The following is a 20,116-nucleotide window of genomic DNA, read 5'->3' as shown; positions in this document are numbered from 1 at the left end:
AGCTGGACCAAGAGATAAAGAAAGAAACAGAGTCCTCAGGGCCTCATTGGAGCTCTTTGGTTCAGATGAGCAAGAGGCTCCACCTTTCCTGAACTGTGCTCATGTCACTGCTAATGACATGAGCACAATGTGTGTGTTCTTGAAAATTCCTATGTTAAATACTAACGCCCAATGTGGTGGTATTTGGCGGTGAGGCATTTGGGACGTGATTAGGTCATCTGAATGAAATCCTCATTAAAGGTAGTCATGCCTGTAGAAAATAAGGCCCCGAGAACTCCCTTGCCCCTACCTCCACGTAAGGACACAGCAAAAAGAAAGCCACTATGAACCAGGAAGTGAGGCCTCTACAGGTACCAGATCTGCTAGCACCTCGATCTAGGACCTCCCTGCCTTCAGAACTGTGAGAAATCAATTTCTGTTGTTTATAAATTGCCTAGTTTATGGTATTTTGTTACAGCAGCTCAAATGTATTGAGACAATCACTTATAACCTAAAGTCTTTATTATCAAAATAAATAATATGCTAGCAAAAATAAAGGCGCAATGACGAAGTTTTAGCACCAATTGAAAGTAGCAAATACCGGCATGCCAAACTCTGAAGCATCCACACAACACACATTTGTGAGCAGAGACGTTCTGACATGTCACCTCTCCTCTTACTCATTAAGGAAAGTAGGCATGTCTTTCCATCTCCCTTCACCCAAAAGTGATCTACATATGTGTTTCTTTTTTACTCACTTGTCCAACAGAAATCCGAGAATAGTCTTAAACCTCTTTCCCCTTAACCCTCCACATTCAGTTAATTACCAAGTGAAGTCAAGTTTTCTCCACCTTTCCATTTCTACTATATCCAAATTTATTTTCATCTTTGTTCTTAACTTTTTAAAATACTAATCACCACTGGCAATACAAATTCTCCAATATAATCCTATACAGCCTATAAAATCCTATATAGTCAATATAATCCTATAATAGCTACCTGTCTCTCTGTTGGATTTCATCCCACTTCAGATAATTGTTTAAATGTTATCAGAGAACCCAAGGCCCTTGGTGACCTGGCTCCTATCAACTCGTCTCTCTTCCCTCTCATCCTATCCTCCAGGTTTATTCCCTCTTCTTGGACACCAAACTTTTCTCTCCCTACATATTTCTCCTCAAATATTCCTCTCTGTCTCTCTCATTTTTTTTTTTTTTTTTTTTTTTTTTGAGATGGAATCTTGCTCTGTTGTCTGTTGTCCAGGCTGGAGTGCAGTGGCACAATCTTGGCTCACCACAACCTCCACCTCCCAGGTTCAAGTGATTCTCCTGCCTCAGCCTCCCTAGTGGCTAGGATTACAGGCGTGTACCACCAAGCCCAGCTATTTTTTATACTTTTAGTAGAGGTAAGGTTTTGCCATGTTGGCCATGCTGGTCTTGAACTCCTGACCTCAGGTGATCTACCCGCCTCGGCCTCCCAGGGTGCTGGGATTACAGGCATGAGCCACCGCACCCAGCCTTCTCTCTCATCTTTATTAATCTAATTTTTATTTGTTCTTCAGGAGTCAGTTCAAGCATAAGCATCTCATAAGTGCCTCCTTCCCTCCCAGTCTGGGTCAAGTGCCCCTCTTATGTACTCATTTAAGCCATAAGCATGTCTCTATTTTAGAGAAGCTATCTGTTTGCTTGGTTGTCTCCCCACCAGACCCTAAGCTTTTTGACATTATATCGCACATCCTCTTCAGAGTCACTGCCCCCAATATCTAACATGATTCCTAACACAGCTAAGCATTTACAAATGCTTCCTAACGGAAGAGGGGATGACATGAGCTTAAGGCATCCCACACTGATGCTTTCTCGGGAGATAGCACATTTCTACCTAAGAATGACTTAACACTCTTAAATCAAAGGCCAATGCCTATTTGAGCTGATTTCCTAATTTAAAATAAACCAAGTTTGAATATTTCTCCAAAATTTTGAATAGAATTATCATATTTTTACACTATAATTTGCAGAAATCAGACTACCCAAAATGGTAAGCATACCCTTACTTTTCTTTTCCTTCCATTACTTCTGGTAACAAAAGCCATTTCTGGCCTCTGACATAAATTCTCAGAATACACTACAAAACAATTTACAATGTTCTTACCAAATATAATTAAATCTTTTGGTTGACATGTATATAAGGACAATTTCCTTTTTTTGAATTTTTTTTATCTCCATAGGTTATTGGGGAACAGATGGTGTTTGGTAACATGAGTGAGTTCTTTAGTGGTGATGTGTGAGATTTTGATGCACTCATCACCTGAGCAGTATACACTCCACCCAACGTCTTTTATCCCTCACTCTCTACCCACCCTTTCCCCTTGAATCCGCAAAGTCCATTGTGTCATTCTTATGCTTTTACATACTCATGGTTTAGCTCCCACTTACGAGTGAGAATATACGATGTTTGCTTTTCCATTCCCGAGTTACTTTACTTAGAATAACAGTCTCCAATCTCATCCAGGTCGCTGTGAATGCCATTAATTCACTCCTTTTTATGGCTGAGTAGTATCCCATCATACACATATTATTTCTTTATTAACTCGTTGACTGATGGACATTTCGGTTGGTTCCAAATTTTTGCCATTGCAAATTGTGCTGCTATAAACATGCATGTGCAAGTATCTTTTTCATATAATGACTTCTTTATAAGGGAAATTATCTTCTTATAATTTTTGTTGCTTTCTTAATTTCCATACATCTCCTTTTTTTTCTAATACTAATCTTGATACAGAACAGAAATTTGCTAGTAAAGGGTTCCAATAAATTAGCTCCAACTGAAGTAATTTCCTGGAACAAAAATTCTTAAAGTACAAATAATTTCTGAAATTGGTAGAAACAGGCATAAGTAACTCTGCAGTGGTAGTTGCATTGAAAACTGGAATGGTAGTCTCTCTCAAAATCTTGAAGAGATGGAAACTAATTAATTTTGTGTATGTGTGTAAAATACTATTATTTTGTTCACTTAAATAAAATTATTTGTACTATAAGGATTTTTGTTCCAGGAAATTACTTCAGTTATCACGAATTATCACCCTGCCCAATTTTTATTTTTTATAGGGACAGGATCTCCCTCTGTCGCCCAGGCTAGTCTTGAACTCCTAGGTTCAAGTGATCCTCCTGCCTAAGCTATTTTATTTTTTTGTAGAGATGGAATCTTGCTATGTTGCCCAGGCCACTTTCAAACTGCTGTACTTAAGCAATTCTGTCCCCTTAGCCTCCTGAAGTGAGGATATTACATGTGTGAGCCACCACACCTGGCTTCTTCTGTTTAGTTCTCAAAGTCATCTGGTGAAAGCATGTTTAATAAAGTCTTGAACGATTGGTTTCTTGCACCAATGTAAATTAATTCCATAGACTTGAGAGCCATCCTGCAAAATCTACTTGTTTTCCATTAACAACTTAAAAATAGTATGACTGATTTTTTTAACCCATCAGTAACAGAATTTGGTTTATTAAGATACTGGGTAAATTTTCACCTGAACAGTCTAAAAATATTCCAAAGAACAGATGTGGATTAGAGAAAACTAGGCTGTTATCTGACAAGAACCAAAAGTGTTCTTTTTAGGAGCTTTCCACTTGCTGTTAGAATTTAGTTATCAGTAGGAACAGAGTCAACATTCCCAGTGACAATAAGGTAACATACAAGAAATGAATAATGATAGTGCCTGAGGTGAAATATCTTTGGTTGACATGCTTTGTTGTACTAACTTGCTCACTTTCCACTGTAAGTGTGGCAATATCGCTAATGTTTTACTCCAAACGTTATTAATTACTCCAAAATGGCCAATTTCAACTATATTTCTTAAGCAAATACACCCAAACCCATCGTTAGAAAATTGTGACCTGTTTTAATCTAGAAGGGACTGGGGTGGGGGCAGGGGAAATCAGACCCACATTGACTTTAAAGAGAAAGCCTTATTGCCCCCGGTGATAGATCACCTTCAGCACGTTAATTTTTTGGGGGGAGGGGTTGGAAATATTTCTCTTTCAAGGAAACGGGGGTGAAGAGGAAAGAAAATATTGTTAATATTTTAAGGTAATACATATTTTCTTTATATAGGGAATCCCTAGAAAAATGTTAAGTAAATGTGTAAAAGATCTGTTTTAATTAGGAGAAAGATTAATTTTCTTTTTGTCTTTTGAGATGGAGTTTTGCTCTTGTTGGCCAGGTGGTACTGCAATGGTGGGATCTCGCCTCAACTGCAACCTCCGCCTCCGGGGTTCAAGGGATTCTCCTGCCTCAGCCTTCCAAGTAGCTGGGATAACAGGTTTGCACCACCATACCCAGATATTTTTTTTTTCTTTTTTTCTTTTTTTTTTTTTTTTTTTAGTGAAGACAGGGTTTCTCCACGTTGGTCAGGCTGGTCTCAAACTCCCGACCTCATCTGATCCGCCCACCTCGGCTTCCCAAAGTCTGGAATTATAGGCGTGAGCCAGGGTGCCCGGCCAAGAATAATATTCCTAAGTGCAGAATTACTTATAAATAAAGTAATACAAGTTGTAGGTCCTGGTGAGAGTATGAAGGAATGAGTGAGAACAAGCTTCCCAGAAAAGGATTCAAACAGAGCTTTTATATTCAACGCTGCTCACTGTAAAACAAACAGTACATAAAAGTATTCCTGGCCGGGCGCGGTGGCTCACGCCTGTAATCCAAGGACTTTGGGAGGCCCAGGCGGGCGGATCACGAGGTCAGGAAATGGACACCATCCTGACTAACAGGGTGAAACCCTGTCTCTACTGAAAATACAAAAAAAAAAAAAAAAATTAGGCGGGCGCGGTGGCCGGTGCCTGTAGTCCCAGCTACTCAGGAGGCTGAGGCAGGAGAATGGCGTGAACCCGGGAGGCAGAGCTTGCAGTGGACCGAGATCGTGCCACTGCACTCCAGCCTGGGAGACAGAGCGAGACTGTCTCAAAAAAAAAAAAAAAAAAATGTATTCCTGAGATTTGGGCTGTCAATTTAACACAAGCTTTTCCAATACAAACCAAGTCTGTAAACTAAGTCTGTATTTTCATTTTTAAGATATGTCATTGCCTAAGATATATACTGTAGAATAAAATCATTCTTACAATATGGTAAAAAAATCATAACTTTGCATATACTCTCATATGGTATGACTGTGTCCCCACACAAATTTCATCTGGAATTGTAGCTCCCATAATCCCCACATATCATGGGAGAGACCTGGTGGGAAGTAATTGAATCATGGGGTCAGGTTTTTCCCCTGCTATTCTCTTGACAGTGAAAAAGTCTCAGGAGATCTGATGGTTTTATAAAGCGCAGCTCCCCTGCACACACTCTCTTGCATGTCTCCATGTAAGCCGTGCCTTTGCTCCCCCTTCACCTTCTGCCATGATTGTGAGGCCTCCCTAGCATGTTGAACTATGAGTCCATTAAACCTCTTTTTCTTTATAAAATACTCAGTTTCAGGTATTCCTGTATAGCAGCATGAAATGGACTAATACATACTCCTAGGTACGATATCATCTAATTTAAAAGAAGGAAGTCAATCATGGTAAAGAATATGAAAGTCATCTAATAATGTTTTTCATAGGTACATTTAATTAACTATACACTGCAAATACTTTATTGGCAAAATTTGCATATATGTACATGTATGCTTGTATGGGTGCCTGTGTGTGTGCATAATGGTAAAATCTCAACATCACTTCTCCTAACTTAAAATTCAGGACAAAATTTCAAATACAAAATCATTACCTAATTATTATAGTTCACTGAACATAGTTCAGTTACCCTAAATTTACCCAAAATACTAAGTTAACTATTATCAGAAGTAAGTTTAAGTTTTGCATATTGGCTTTTATGAAAAATCTTAAATGCCCTATAATAGTTTCAGGTGTTATTATATAGTGATTTTTTTAGACTATTCAACAATACCATTACTGAATAATTTAAAAGAAATATTTAGTAAGTATCCTAGACACCAGATATGCTTCTAAGTACTTTACATAACTTATCTCATTAAATTCTCCCAACAACTCTATAAAGTAGGTATTGCTATTCTTATTCTATATAAGAGAGAACAGAGGATAAAGGAGTTTTAGTAACACAATCAAAATAACACCATTAGCACATACAGTCACCCCTCGGTATCAGTGGGAAGCTTGGTTCTAGGACCTCCCTCAGATACCGAAATCCACAATGCTCAAAGACCTTATATAAAATGGCATCACATTTGCATATAACCTATGCACATCCTCCCATATACTTTAAATAATTTCTAGATTACAACACCTAATACAAGTGCTGTATAAATATAGTCATCCTGTATTTAGAAAATTATGACAATAAAAAATCTGTACATGTTCAGTACAGACACAATTTTTGTTTTTCAAATATTATCACTCCATGGTTGTTGAATCCACAGATGCAGAACCCAGGTATGTGGAGGGCTGGCTATATTAGTTCTGGGATTAGATCACTGGACCTCTGATTACAAAATTCCGTGATCTTTACTCTTTGCCTCCTTGTTGTTTGAAAAACTCTGAAAGACATTTTTTATAATTGTTACCCAAAATGTACCACCAGGCTAATTTGTTAGATGTTGTCATCCTGCACCTGTGTTAAACAAAACTTACTTCAAATTCTTGATATACAACTGATTGACACAAACACGTCGGTACAGCAAAACTGCAGCTCATCTGACAAAACAGCTTTCTTAATCGCCACACTGCCAGAACTACTCTGAATATGAGCGTACTCCAAAGAGAAAAAGGGTCGTCAATGAAGAGAGAGACCATGAGTACCCAGTAACAATATGCTCTGCCAAGCAGAACCAAAGTACCAAAGACTATTTATACCAGATGCACTGTAATTGGTCGGTTTTCTCTGCAGAAGGAAAGAAGTACTCAGATTGGCTAGAATGTCTATTCAAAATAAGCCTTCATGTACAATGACTAGAAACATAGAAAAAGCAACAGAAAAGAAAAAGAAGAGAACAAAAACTGCTTTTGTAATGAGACTGGAAACTGCTGGCCACAAGAGTGGATAGAGAGTAAAAGCAGAAACGCAGAAACGGTGTATGGGGGATGGAGCAGGCCATGCAATAGTAGCTCAGATAGCAGGGGCTCAACCACAGACTCCAAGTGAAAAAGTCAGCAAGAACATCAAAATAGGACATAACTCTTTTCTCAGGGGAGATAAGAGTGAGATACAGTAGTCCTCCCCTTATCCAAGGTTTCAGTTACCCATGGTCCACTATGGTCCAAAAATATTAAAAGGAAAATTCCAGAAATAAACAATTCTTAAGTTGTAAAGGGCACATTGTTCTGAGTAGCATGACGAAACTGCATGCCGTCCTGCCCTATCCCACCCTGGATGTGAATCATCCTTTGGTCCAGTGTATCCAACAGTCTACACTACCCGCTCATTCATCACTTAATAGCTCTTGGTTAATCAGATCGATTGATGAGGTATCACAGTGCTTGTGTCCAAGTGATCTTTATTTTATTTAATACGGACTCCAAGCACAAGAGTAGTGGTGCTTGCATATTATAACTGTTCTATTTGGTTATTAGTTGTTATTATTAATATCTTACTGTTCCTACTTTATATTATAAATTAAACTTTATCATAGGTATGTATGTATGGAGGAAAACATACTATACTATATACAGGGTTTGGTACTGTCCTCAGTTTCAGGCATCCACTGGGGGTTTTGGAATAAATCCTCCAAGGATAAGCCGGGACAGCTGTACTTAATGTACAGTGATCAACCAAGTTATTCAGCCCCCTGGTCCAACCACTCTACAGCTAAATATATAACCATGCAGCTTTTTAAAACCACAGAGAACGGTCATCATATTATTTCATTTGAGTCTCACTCTGTGGTTGGCAGTTACTATTATTATTTTCGTTTCCTGACCAATTACAATACTGAGTTCACGAGAGCTGAGCAGTTCAAGTACTTAGCTAGTACAGTGGTATTCCAAGATGAAAACTGTAATCTTTTATCTTGGTCCAGCATTCATTCACAACCCTGCCTCTACTACACAGTACATACACTATTTTAAAAAGAAAGGAAAAAGTATAACTCATTTTAGAACAAGTTCCTTAAAAAGGTTTTATTAATCAGGATTTTAAAACTTCAGAGATAGTGCATTCACCTATTCAGAAATCCCCCAAGGTGCCTTAAGGCTAAGGTTTAAGTGTACCAGGTTAAAAAGTCATACAGGCCGAAGCATTTCTAATCCTATTTAGATACCTTCACTGAAAAGCATCACCTGGTGCCTGAATGTCACTAACAATAATCACTAACAAATTTTTAACTTTCCTAATTTCAGCTGCCTAGACCCTCATTTTTGCTGCTTGCCTAAAGTCTATAAAGTCTTCATGCAATGCAAACCAAATTTCTTCAAAATGGGTTGTTCAACAAAAGCACAAACCAATGAAGACTCTTGACTCTAGAGACTCCGTTTAGGCATCAGTACCTACTCGAGCATAAGCCCTAGGCAACTGCGTATCAGTTTATTTGTCAAAATGAGAATCCCATATCTGTCCCCACAGTCATATTACAAAGAAGATGACATTATTTTATATGATGGTGACAGATTATTTAAATAGAGATCATCTCCTAGAAGTTCAGCAAGCTCTCTACCTTTTCAAAATCTGAATACCTCAAACTCACAGGATCAACTTAAAGATGCCATTGTTGAACAAATAAGAAAAATGAAACATAGATTAAATAAACTGGCTAAAATCATATCCATAACAAACACACCTTATATTCAACCATTTTTAATCCAGGAATTTAGACAGCTTATCTGTAATACATTTAAATGAACTACAGTCTTATTACTCTAAGTGTGGTCAGTAAATTTGCAGCATCTGCTGTACCTGGGAATAACAGTAATGAAAATCTGCATTCTTTTTGAGACAGACTGTCACCAGGCTGGAATGCAGTGGCACGATCTTGGCTCACTGCAACCTCTGCCCTCTGGGTTCAAGTGATTCCCCTGACTCGGCCTCCTAAGTAGCTGGGACTACAGGGGTGTGCCACCATGCCCGGCTAATTTTTTTGTGTTTTAGTAGAGACGAGGTTTCACCATGTTGACCAGGGTGGTGTCAATCTCCTGACCTCATGATCCACCTGCTTCGGCCTCCCAAAGTACTGGGATTATAGGCATGAGCCACCGCACCCGGCCAAAATCTTCATTTTTAACAAGTCCGTATGTGTTAATAGATCTATTAATAGAAACATATACATATAGATAGGTAGAAAGCCAGCAAGAAGCCATCTCAGCATCCCTTTAGGGAGATGCTTCTAGCTCCAAAAAACTGGGAATTTGAATTTGAACTGCACTTAAAAAGATTTTTAGAAACTCAATTGTCCATATGAAAGCAGGGAGGCAAGTTATCAGAGGGCAGGGTCTAAAACCCCTTGCCAGTCACAGGCATCCTCAACATCATGCCAGGAGTGTACTGAAAAGTGGCCACTAATAATTCCCTCCTGGAAATAGCACATTATTTATCCTGATGACATACAAGAGTTTTTGAAATACTGATTTCATCCTCTGTTCAATATGAAACAAAAGCCAAAAAACATCACCGTTTATAAAAGAAAAAAGTAAATTTAAATATAGAGGTGAAAGGATGCAATCTTAATGTGGTCATTTTAATTGGGTATTTCAAATAGATATTCATGGTACACTATAGTTGATTTCAAGCTGCACACTGGTGTCTTTAAAAGATTTTTATGAAATCTCAAATTCATTTTCTTGGTTAAATCAGTATGTATCCCTGTAAGAATGGTTTAATGTATAAAACTTAGTTTCTTTAATATAAATCTGTGACGTAATTCAGTACCATATTTTTTTTTTCTTTCAATAGAATAACAAGAATAACCTTCCAATTTTAAATGAAGTTTACCAAACGAATTCAGGTATACTGGTTTTTCCTATCAGCTATAAATAATTGCCTCCCTCTAAAGGGCCTATTTCTGCAAATAAAAATGTCTTTTTGCCTGCTTAAACTTCTTCATCATTTGAGAACTTTTCTTCCGTGAATTTCTAGTTGGAAAATTTGTCATAAACAGCTTGCTTTGTCAAAATGAGATCTTTTCCATTTCTTGGGAGAACAGTCGTGTAGTTAATTATTTGGGACAGGAGAGAGGAACTTGTCCTAAAGGAAATACACTTGAAAAAACATTTGAACTCAACTCTTCTACCTGAGACATTTTAGAATTGAAGGCAGCAGGCTTAGTTTCTTAAAGCTGAAGATAGGAAGACAGAAGTAGCCAAAAACCAATTTACAAAACCATGAGAAATGTCCCAGAGGAACCACTATAAGCTAATTGCAGCTGCCAGCCCTACCTTGAGAACCCCTTCTTTGGAATGGTTCTGTAATGACAAGCGTCCTCCCCAAACAGAAAAGTAGTCAAGCCTACGAATGTAATCTCTATAGCCACCACCTAAAGCACCCCCCGCAGAGGACACAATTTTCAGGGATGTCACTTTTACATGCACTGACAACCAGTAAGTCCTTGTTCCCTCTGGAGCAGCCTTACTCTAGAGTTTATTGACTCACATTTAATCCAAGAGACACAACTAACAGAAAAGAAAATGGGGTAGACATGCTTTCATTGTGGAACAAATTGGAAATTAACAAAAACAAGATGTTTACTTTTCACAAAGTATTTTGACTTATCTGCCTCTCTCAAAGACTACTTTTATAATTTTGGGTTTACAACAGAAGTTCAATAACAATATGCTTTATAACAATGACCGTAACACAGGTCTATGACCTAACAGGTTAATGTAAAAACAAAAAAAGCAAGACAATAGTTTGCAGCCTTTCAGTGTCTTTATAGAATACATATAAGCAACCAAAAAAAGAAAACAAAATTTCATAAGACACAGCTGTAAAACTTCTATGAGCCTTATTCATCTTAACAACTTACTATGTAAGAAATAAACTTGTGAACTGAACTTCAAATTAATAACTAAAGAATTCCAAGTATGCAGGGTTATATGGACTGCCATTCTTCCCACTGGATTTTTAAACAATGTTGAAACACGGCTGTTTGAAATACTTCAGTACCATCATTTAACACTGTTCAAAATGTCAAGAGCCATATTGCGCCCCAGTGGCCACTCTACAGCAAATAACACATCCTTTGAAGTTAAAATACTTCTAAATGATGTCAAGTGAGAATTCCTAGGCTAGTACAGTCAAAATGTTCTACTTCTAAGGAAATCAATAATCTCTGGAATCACAATTAGGAAAAAGGCACTTTCATTATAAAAAGTCATGAATTTTTCAGTTTCAAATCTCAATCAATTCCATTACCACAAGGCAATGTTTTTATACAGTTCCCTAATTAAAGAAACTATGATCACATGGCTGTAGTGAACCTGTTTTCTTTTCTTTTTTTTTAACTTAATCCTCCTGTGGAATAATTACACTTTTATAATAAATTTCACAAAAATGAAGATTAATCATCAAATACAAAGACCTCACAGAAACATTTTATTTAACAATACCTAGCACACAGCTGCTATTCCAAGGGCACTAATGTGTGTTTCGTTTCGGAAATCATGTAATTTAGCCAGTCATCTTGACTGTAACTACACGCTGTGCCACACTTCATACCATGTCTCACTGCAACATCACAAAATGCCCCAGCAAAGAAATCAAGAAACAAAAGCTTTTATCGAATCATCATAAGCAAATAGCATCTCCTCTGCCATATACTAAGGTACTTCTAAAACGGATACAATGGCACTACCCTCAAGCAACGTGGTACAGGAATAACCTTCAAAGAGAGCAAATATATGTTTAATTTCATTTAATTCCACAATAAAATGGAATCTAAATCCAGAGTTCATATTTTCAATTCTCATATTTTTTCCATAAAATTTTTTTAGACATGAATAAATCAAAACTTCTCTATCTCATCTTTAAAACAATTATCTCTAGTTTTTCAAATTAACAGAACTTATGAAATGTCCTTAAATAAACTACTCTAAAAAATGATATCAACTTTTAAAGTGGAATCTCGAAAACAATCATTTCAGTCTTCCCGCCTTTTTTGAAATTCTCTGGTTTACACAGATAGGTTTACTTGTTTCCCATTAACCTGTATAAAAAAAAGTCAAAGTTGTAAACCCAAAAAACCAATCCCAAAATGCTTCTAAAAGACTTAAGCAAACATTTACACCTTTTCTTTTTTTTTTTCTTTGAGATGGAGTTTCACTCTTATTGACCAGGCTGGAGTACAGTGGCGTGATCTTGGCTTGCTGCAACCTCTACCTTCCAGTTTCAAGAGATTCTCCTGCCTCAGCCTCCTGAGTAGCGGGGATTACAGGCACCTGCCACCACACCTGGCTAATTTTTGTATTTTCAGTAGATACAAGGTCTCACCATGTTGGCCAGGCTGGTCTCGAACTCCTGAACTCGGGATCCACCCGCCTCAGCCTCCCAAAGTACTGGGATTACAGGTGTGAGCCACCGCGCCCAGCCACACCTTTAATTCTAGAAACCTTGAGTATCAAAAAAACTGACAAATGTAATTGGAAAGGTAAACAGAGAGGAGAAAAAGAGAGGAAATGAGACAGAAATTTGGAAGAGCTGCATCTTTTTGGAATTAACTGCCTTGAATATATGGCCAAAAACCTCCGAGGCAAAAAACTTGAATCCCTATTGACAAGTTGAGGCAAATCTAGTCAACTCAAAGAGTTTAGACATCCAGGAAAAACAACTGACCTGAACAAGTAGGAAAGAGACATTTGGAAGAGGCATTCCAAAGCTTCTGCATGTATGAATAAAGCACCAGTAAGTACAGACCCAAAATAAGGCCAGGCCAAAGTACCAATCATGAATCTTAGGAGTGAGTGTTTTGGAAAAGAAACTAACAGAGTCCCAGTGAAAGTTTTTAAATATGAGTATCAATAAAAATAAACATGAGTAAAAAAATTAAAAGGTAACAATAAAGCGATAAATTCAACTGGAATTCCACCTGTCAAAGGTCAACCTATCAGCATTTGTATAGATCTAGCATCAGACTCCCAGACTCAAACACTTTGCAGTACCTGCTAAAGTACAGGTAAGAAAGCACAGTGTTTTGTGGGATGCTTGTTAACAACGTAAGCAGTGCTGTAGTTGTACTATGCACTACATATACAAAGAAGCCCATATCCAGTAATATTAATAATTTGTCAATTATTGCATGTAAGTTTATTCCTCAAATGTACATACAAATCATATCTTCAAAGAAATCATTTAGCATTGTATGTAATTACACCAGCAACTATCCAAAATATTATGCCTTTTTCACCCAATGAAAAACGGAAGGTATGCAGTCCTGCTGAAATATCCCTCCACTTTTTAAAAAAATTGAGCTCCTAAATGAGGACAGCTATTTATAGAGGAGAGGTCTTTACATTCAATAAGCCACTGTTCCTTTCCTTGGAGGCTGCCACACTTGTCACTTCTGTGAAGTCATTAAAATAAGTATCCAAAGCTGATAAAATACTCTGCTCTTAAGAGAGAACCGGAAAGGTTAACAGATGAAAGTTACTGTTAAAAGCACTTATCTAGAGTATAATAAAGTTATAAGACAGTAGGTTTGTCAGCCACAGATTTTTCAAAGTGCCTTAAGGGTAAACTTCATCCTTTCCTAGTATTACCAAGGTGCCTGCTTTACAGACAATGCACCTTTAGCCTATGAAAAACAGTTGTAGCACCAGAGGCATTTTTTTTACAAAGTGCTTTTAGTGTGCTGAGCAGCAACAAAATGATTAGAAAGACAAACCATGCTCCTAACACATGCTGGAATGCAAAAGGTTGCTATTTCAAAATTATAGCAGAAGAGAATTCAGTATTAACCATAGGGGCACTAACTGCAGATGACAAAACAACAGCCCATAGAATCACCAATGTAAATGTAATAATCGTGCATGTATGTGTGTGTATATGTGTGTATGAAAACAACTAAGAAACAGATGGCAATTTTCCCTGTGGCATTTGCACATGTCCATTCAATGCCTGTATGTGGGTCAATTACTATGATAAACATCACGTGACAGGCTCAATGGAGGTAAAGCGGTTCACACTGACTTCACCTAATTTTAACTTACTGATGAGATATACTTACTCAAAAGAGCAAAATGAACTTTTTCCAAATAGGTCTGTTTAAACAATCCAAACATAGCTAGAAAATAAAACGCCACCTAAAATAATTTATAAACTCTATCTTGTATTCCAGTGAAAACTGGGAAGGAAACTGAAGAGTAAGACCATACTTCTGTATGCAGTGGCTTCTTCTAATAATAACTTGATGAGACAACCATTGAGACAAAGAGAGCTTCTCCCTTACGTAATTATATAGTAATTCTTTCTAAACATGCTTTTTACTAAATACCAGGCCTGCCTTCAGTAGTTACACATACTGGAATCTTAAGATAACAACCTCAGATTGGTCAAAGACAAGTCTCTTAGAACTTTTTAAAGATAAGTTAACAGAGTGATTATTTCACGAGGGACTCCTATCATACTAGGTCAAAAAACCCAAACTAACAATAATATTAAAGGATCAAGCGGAAATAATAGTTGAGTATCTTTAGAAAGAACGCAGGTTTTTAAAAAATGTTAATATGCCTTAAATTCCATTCCTTCATTTTAAATATTATTAATCAAAATCATTATAAAGAAAAATTTAACTAATGTGTTTATAAAAACTGAGATTTCCACTTATACCCAAATGAAAAGCTAACTAGGAATGAATTATGAAGAGCTTGATGTAGTTTTAACTCCATAGTAGAAACTTCTGCTGTGTAGTTGTTTCTCCAAGTTTCTAAGAATTACTGCACAGTGGAATAGCTAAGAGACCTACAGGTAACATTCATGATTCTGGTTGGGTTTAACGAATGCAAAATGTCCAATAAGAAAATAAATTTTCAGAGGAGTCACAAATATATTTTCTACTTCCAAACCTGCAAAGTGTCTTTCTTTGCAAACTAATAAATTATTTTACTCATATGAGAATTTAAAGCATGTAAAAGCTGCATTATCTTATTTGCTTGTCTATGTATAAAAAGGGCATGTCACCAATTAGAAGATATGTGCTAAGTGAAATCAGACTTCTAAAATTTAGAACAGTTATGGTTTGTTTACCTTTGTCTGCTATGAAGTAAACTGACACTTCCTATCTCCATAAGAAACTCTAACAGTATTATTAAAAAGGATAAGAAAAAAATGATGCCATGTCACCCTCAACAAATGCGTAAGAAACCAAAGAATTTTGGGTCAGCAAGTTTTACCACTGACCTAAACACCAAATTTCTCCAGAAAATAAGAGAAAATCCTTTAAAGAATTACATACAACATAACTTAAAATTTGGCAAAGACTGCATATTTTTAATTTCAATTTTCCTCTAACCACAACTTAAGACTCAATACTAGATTGAAAGCAAGGGGAGGGAGGATGAAGCTGAAACCACATACCCTTTTTCATCATATACTGTGAATTCGTCTCTTCCACTGTTTGTTTCATCACATCAGAGGCATATTCTTAAATTTAGCACAGAAGCACTTGTAAAATATTAAATTTTACCATAGAGAAATGGATTGTGCTATAAGAAAGTTTCATGTTACCATTTAATTTCAACCAAGCTACATCAAACATGGAAAGAGATTATATATAGTTTATAAAGTAAATGATCACTATATTTATAAGAAATGATAACTTTGAGAAATACCACAGCAATAATGACTTAGTTAAGCAAGTCAGGAATAACAGCCATCTCCCTTGAGCGCTTCTCCCTTCACATCTGGCACTGGCCTCTCCTTACAGAACTGTATTTCACAAAAGTTCCTGGGGGGCAGCAGAATCCACAGGTCTAGTTTATGCAATGTTTTAAACATGAATCTTTGCATCTGAAATGGAGTAGTGGAAATAAACAAATTATCATCATCCTACAGTTTATACTTGGCTCCCCAGCTCTCCTCCCCCTTCACACACCAGTGAGTTACAGTAGTTAGACAGAAAATATGTCAGAAAAGAAACAATTTATAGTGTAACTTTGCAATGAATCATTTGAACAGTAAATAAGTTCAGTGCTCCTATTTATGTGTCTCATAATTTCTAGGATACATAAAACCTAAGTTTGCTACTCTTAAGATTTCACATTCTAAGAATATGTGATGGCATATGCAGTTATGCTAAGAAATCAGTGTAAAATACACTTTTCAAATTGTAGCAAAGTATAATTCACACTTATAGGACCTCAACATTATATCAATATATACTATCTAGACGTCATATTGAGCATGATATCAATAAAATGATATGGGCAAATAATCATACTCAATTCACCTATGTAGCTACAAGATAGAAGTCATGAATGTTAACACTCCATTTGACCTATTGCATCTGAAAAACTTACACCATTAAAGCACAACTAATTTATCATCACACTCACACCATTCTTCCAAGTTACAAAGTCCAGTGCTAACCCTTCTGATGACTCAAGAGCACAGAACAATTATACCTACAGAAAAAATGCATATCCAAATTTAGCTTTAATTTTTAAAGAATGGTTACTTCTGATATGTACTTTCTTAAGGATTAGACAGCAATTATCAAGGGCATACAATAGGAATATTTGATTTATCACAGTGTTCTACAACAGGTTACAGTATTATAGTAAGTTTCTTTTTTTAAATAAGCTCTATATTCTCGGTTTAAAAGCTTCCTATCCAAACCGCCCCCAACAGAGCCAGTAACTGCCCACACTGACCTAAGCTGGTTTTAGTAAAAAGTCACCCATCTTTGGAAACAAGGGCTTTTTCCACGAATATGCTAGAAATAGCAGGTGCACCATTACACAAAATTGGAGAGAACAGAAATTTACCTCACTCCTACAGACCATTTCTCAGAGCATGCTGTGTAGTTGCTAAAATCAGTATGCTGCATAAAAGTTAAGAAAAAATGTATGTCTAACAGTGGCTCCCTATCAACTAGCCTCTGATAGGCACTACATAAAATGCATTAAGACGGGTCTGCTGGATGTTCTAGCAGCTATTATCAGGTGATTTCTTAACAGAGATGTGAAAATGCTTTTAGCAGGAGAATGGGCACAGCAGAGAATACAGAGTGTGGCTAATTACGACCAGAAGAAGATTCTGCCTTCACCTCCCCTCACTGTCAACCACGTTCCTTAAGAGTTCACTCACTGCCTCGCCCTAACCCTGGGGATCCATTCACTTTCCACAGCCCAGAGAGGCTGCTGAAAAGCTGTCAAAGTAAATCTGTGCTCACTTTTTGGATGGTTTAATTTCAATGGAGCATGAAACACCCCAGGACGGTTAATAAGTTTAGCCAGGCGTGCTGTTATCCCTAATATATTTTAATTATGCATCTGTTTTAATTGTAATCAGATTAAGGCACCGGAAGGACACAAATTGGAATTTTCCCTAATGGATATAGGGGCTTTTCATCACTTTCTAAACACAAATAACGTTTAAAAGATAGGTAGAGACACCAAAACAATGGTGACATTTTCCAGAAATCGATGCAGTATCTTGGACAACACAGTTCAGGTATCATTAGCCACCCAAACTAACCTAAGTGCAGAAGACAACTTCAGTCTCTAGGGGCGTCTTCTTCTCCAATTAGTACAAAAGAACCACTAACATCTAATGTACAACTCCCAAACAGAAATGAAAGCCGATGCTTTTATAAAGTGCTGCCCAATGGATTGGTGAAGGAGGCTAGGGAGGTGGGAGAGACCATCAGCAGCACAATATTATGGCTCAAAGTAAAAGTCTGTACACGTTAAAAGGTAAAGTTAAAGCAGAGAACGATCTCTCTTTTCACAATTTTGGTAACTATCAAATGTGTGTTTTAACTTCGGGAAATAAAAGTGTCCCATCAAAAAAAAGAAACGGAACAGGGAGGATCTATCAGGGATCGAGGAGCGGCTTCCTCCCAATCCAGACGTAAAATCACTTAATGTGCTTTTGTTGCATCAAGGAATACCTAAGACTTTTTAATTTAATACGCTCATTAAACAGTTTCCCAAATTGCCGGGATTTCCGCTAAGAAACTCAAGCGTCTGCCAACAGCCGAGAAGCAAGGGCGAGAACCTGCTGCAAACTAGGAGCGGAAACTCCCTGGGCCCGCCCAGCGCGCTCACGTCCCGGGTGTTTGATTTAGGTGTTAATGTTTACGTGTTGCCTAAACCATCAGGTGCTGAACCAATTCCTCCAAGACGCACTTCGAGCCTTAAAGCGGGAAGCTTCAGAGCCACCGCGGAGTATGCCCCTGCAGCCCGTCGCCCCTTCCTCTCGGCCCCTTACCTGTCATCATAGCAGAAATCCGCACTCAGGGTGTTGAGATACAAGGCGAGCCCCAGAGCGCTGCTCACCAACTCTGCAATCATCTCTCCACCGCCTTCCCTCCGGCTCGGCTCCCAGCGCGAGGGCAGCAGCGGCAACAAAAAACAGAAGCATCAATCCCCACCTTCCGCCGCCTTCTCCTCCCAGCTTCACTTTTCCGTCGCTTCCCCACCCTCCTTCCCTCGGGTCCTTCCAATCCACGACTCCTCTCCTCCTCCTCGCGCCCGGCTCCGCAGCTCCTGCGTCCTCCCCGGGTGCGGGCTCACACCACACTCCCCATGCCCGGCGCCCGCAAGCGGCGAGCGGTGTTTGGGCTCCGCGTCCCCCGGCGGAAGCGCAGGGCTGGTCTTTCGCGCGGGTCGCGGTTCCCACCCTAACCCATGGCAGTTTGGGGCGTCCTAGGTGAGGAGTGGGACTCGGAGGAGGTGGAAGGGTGCGGGATGGGGGCAGAGGGACCGGACCGAGCCGGGCTCTGGGACCAGCTGGAGGAAGAGAGAGAAAGAGGCGCGGGTGGGAGGGACAAGGCGAACCGCCTCCCTTCGCCGCCTCCCGGGTGCACTGCTCCGGTGTCGCTCGGGCGGACTCCGGCCGCCAAGGCGGCTGCTGCACATTCACTATTTATTAGCTCCCTCCCGGCCCCGGCCCCAGCTCCCTTCTCCAATGAAGTGAGAAGCGGTGGCTGGAGACTCCAGAAGCTCCCGCGTGGGGTTCTCGACGCGGCCCCCCGCGCCTGCGTGACCAACCCTCCATCCCGGCTTGGCCCAGCCCCTTTCTCCACCCAGATCCTCCCGGAAGGCTCCTCCCACCCTGCCCCTCGGGCTGGAGGCTCCACCCACACTCCCTAGCCTGGAGGCTCCTCCTACCAGCCTCCCGCCCTCTTGTTTCTTTCACCTTCGATTTCACTCTGGAAAGCCCCCGGGACCCAAGGGCGACGGCTGGAAGACAGCCCAAAGGAGTAGCTACAGTGCGCCTTGGGAGGGGAAGACGGGAGAAAGGAGGCCGAGGAGGAGGTGGTCGCTCGCCCCGCTGCTGCCTGGCAGCGCCTGGCACGACTGAATCTCAGCCACAGCGCTGTGTGTGCCAAGAGCTGCCAGGCGTAAGTCCGGTCAGCTGGAGCGACTTCTGAGACCGGGAGAGGAAGAACAGGTTTGGCGACTGCTGCAGCTTCGGTTGTCACAAACACACGGGCGCTCTCTCACGCACACAGTGTGTGAGACTAAATGGGGCGGGAGCAGGTAGTATTGGAGAGCTTGGAGGCAACTTAGGAAGGAGAGATTTCAGCTCTTAGACCAAGGTTGGCCCCAATGTCAATGGAAAGACCTGTAGGGAGAGAAATGTTCCCTCCTTCAGTAAGGTTAAAAAGAAAGGACCCCGAAAAGGGAAAGAAACACACACACACACACACACACACACACATCCCGCAGCAACTGCCCGGGGACCCCTTCGTGGTTTCAGGGGGACTGTAGGGTTGACCCTGAGAACACAGGAGAGAAACCTCTAGTGCAAGGCGGTACAGTACTATGCTTAAATCTAGTAAGGCGGGAAGCTAATGCCCTTTCCTTTCCGCTCGGAGGCAGGACTGGATGGAAAACATCCAACATCATGAAATATGGTGTAGAATGGTCTGTGTAGAACAAGCTCTGGGTACTAAAGTTGCAAGACCAAAGAGGACCCAGGGCTGCCTGACACGCCTCCTCCCGGCTGGTCGCCTTTCTGGCCTGGCGAGTGGCTCCGGTGG

General features: G+C 39.5%; 1 protein-coding gene across 1 annotated transcript in view; it reads right to left on the bottom strand.

Moving 5' to 3' along the window:
- TMTC2 (transmembrane O-mannosyltransferase targeting cadherins 2) overlaps positions 1-19,091 on the bottom strand; it is a 439,771-nt gene extending 420,680 nt beyond the window's left edge. Inside the window, exon 1 of the mRNA XM_023220977.3 lies at positions 18,340-19,091. Within this exon, the coding sequence (XP_023076745.1) occupies positions 18,340-18,422 (83 nt within the window). The 5' untranslated portion in view covers positions 18,423-19,091. The remainder of the gene's footprint in view (positions 1-18,339) is intronic.
- Positions 19,092-20,116: the final 1,025 nt, after the last annotated feature.

This window comes from Piliocolobus tephrosceles, chromosome 10 (assembly GCF_002776525.5).
Source record: "Piliocolobus tephrosceles isolate RC106 chromosome 10, ASM277652v3, whole genome shotgun sequence".
Classification (NCBI taxonomy): Eukaryota; Metazoa; Chordata; class Mammalia; order Primates; family Cercopithecidae; genus Piliocolobus; species Piliocolobus tephrosceles.
This window is presented reverse-complemented; position numbering and strand designations above follow the sequence as displayed.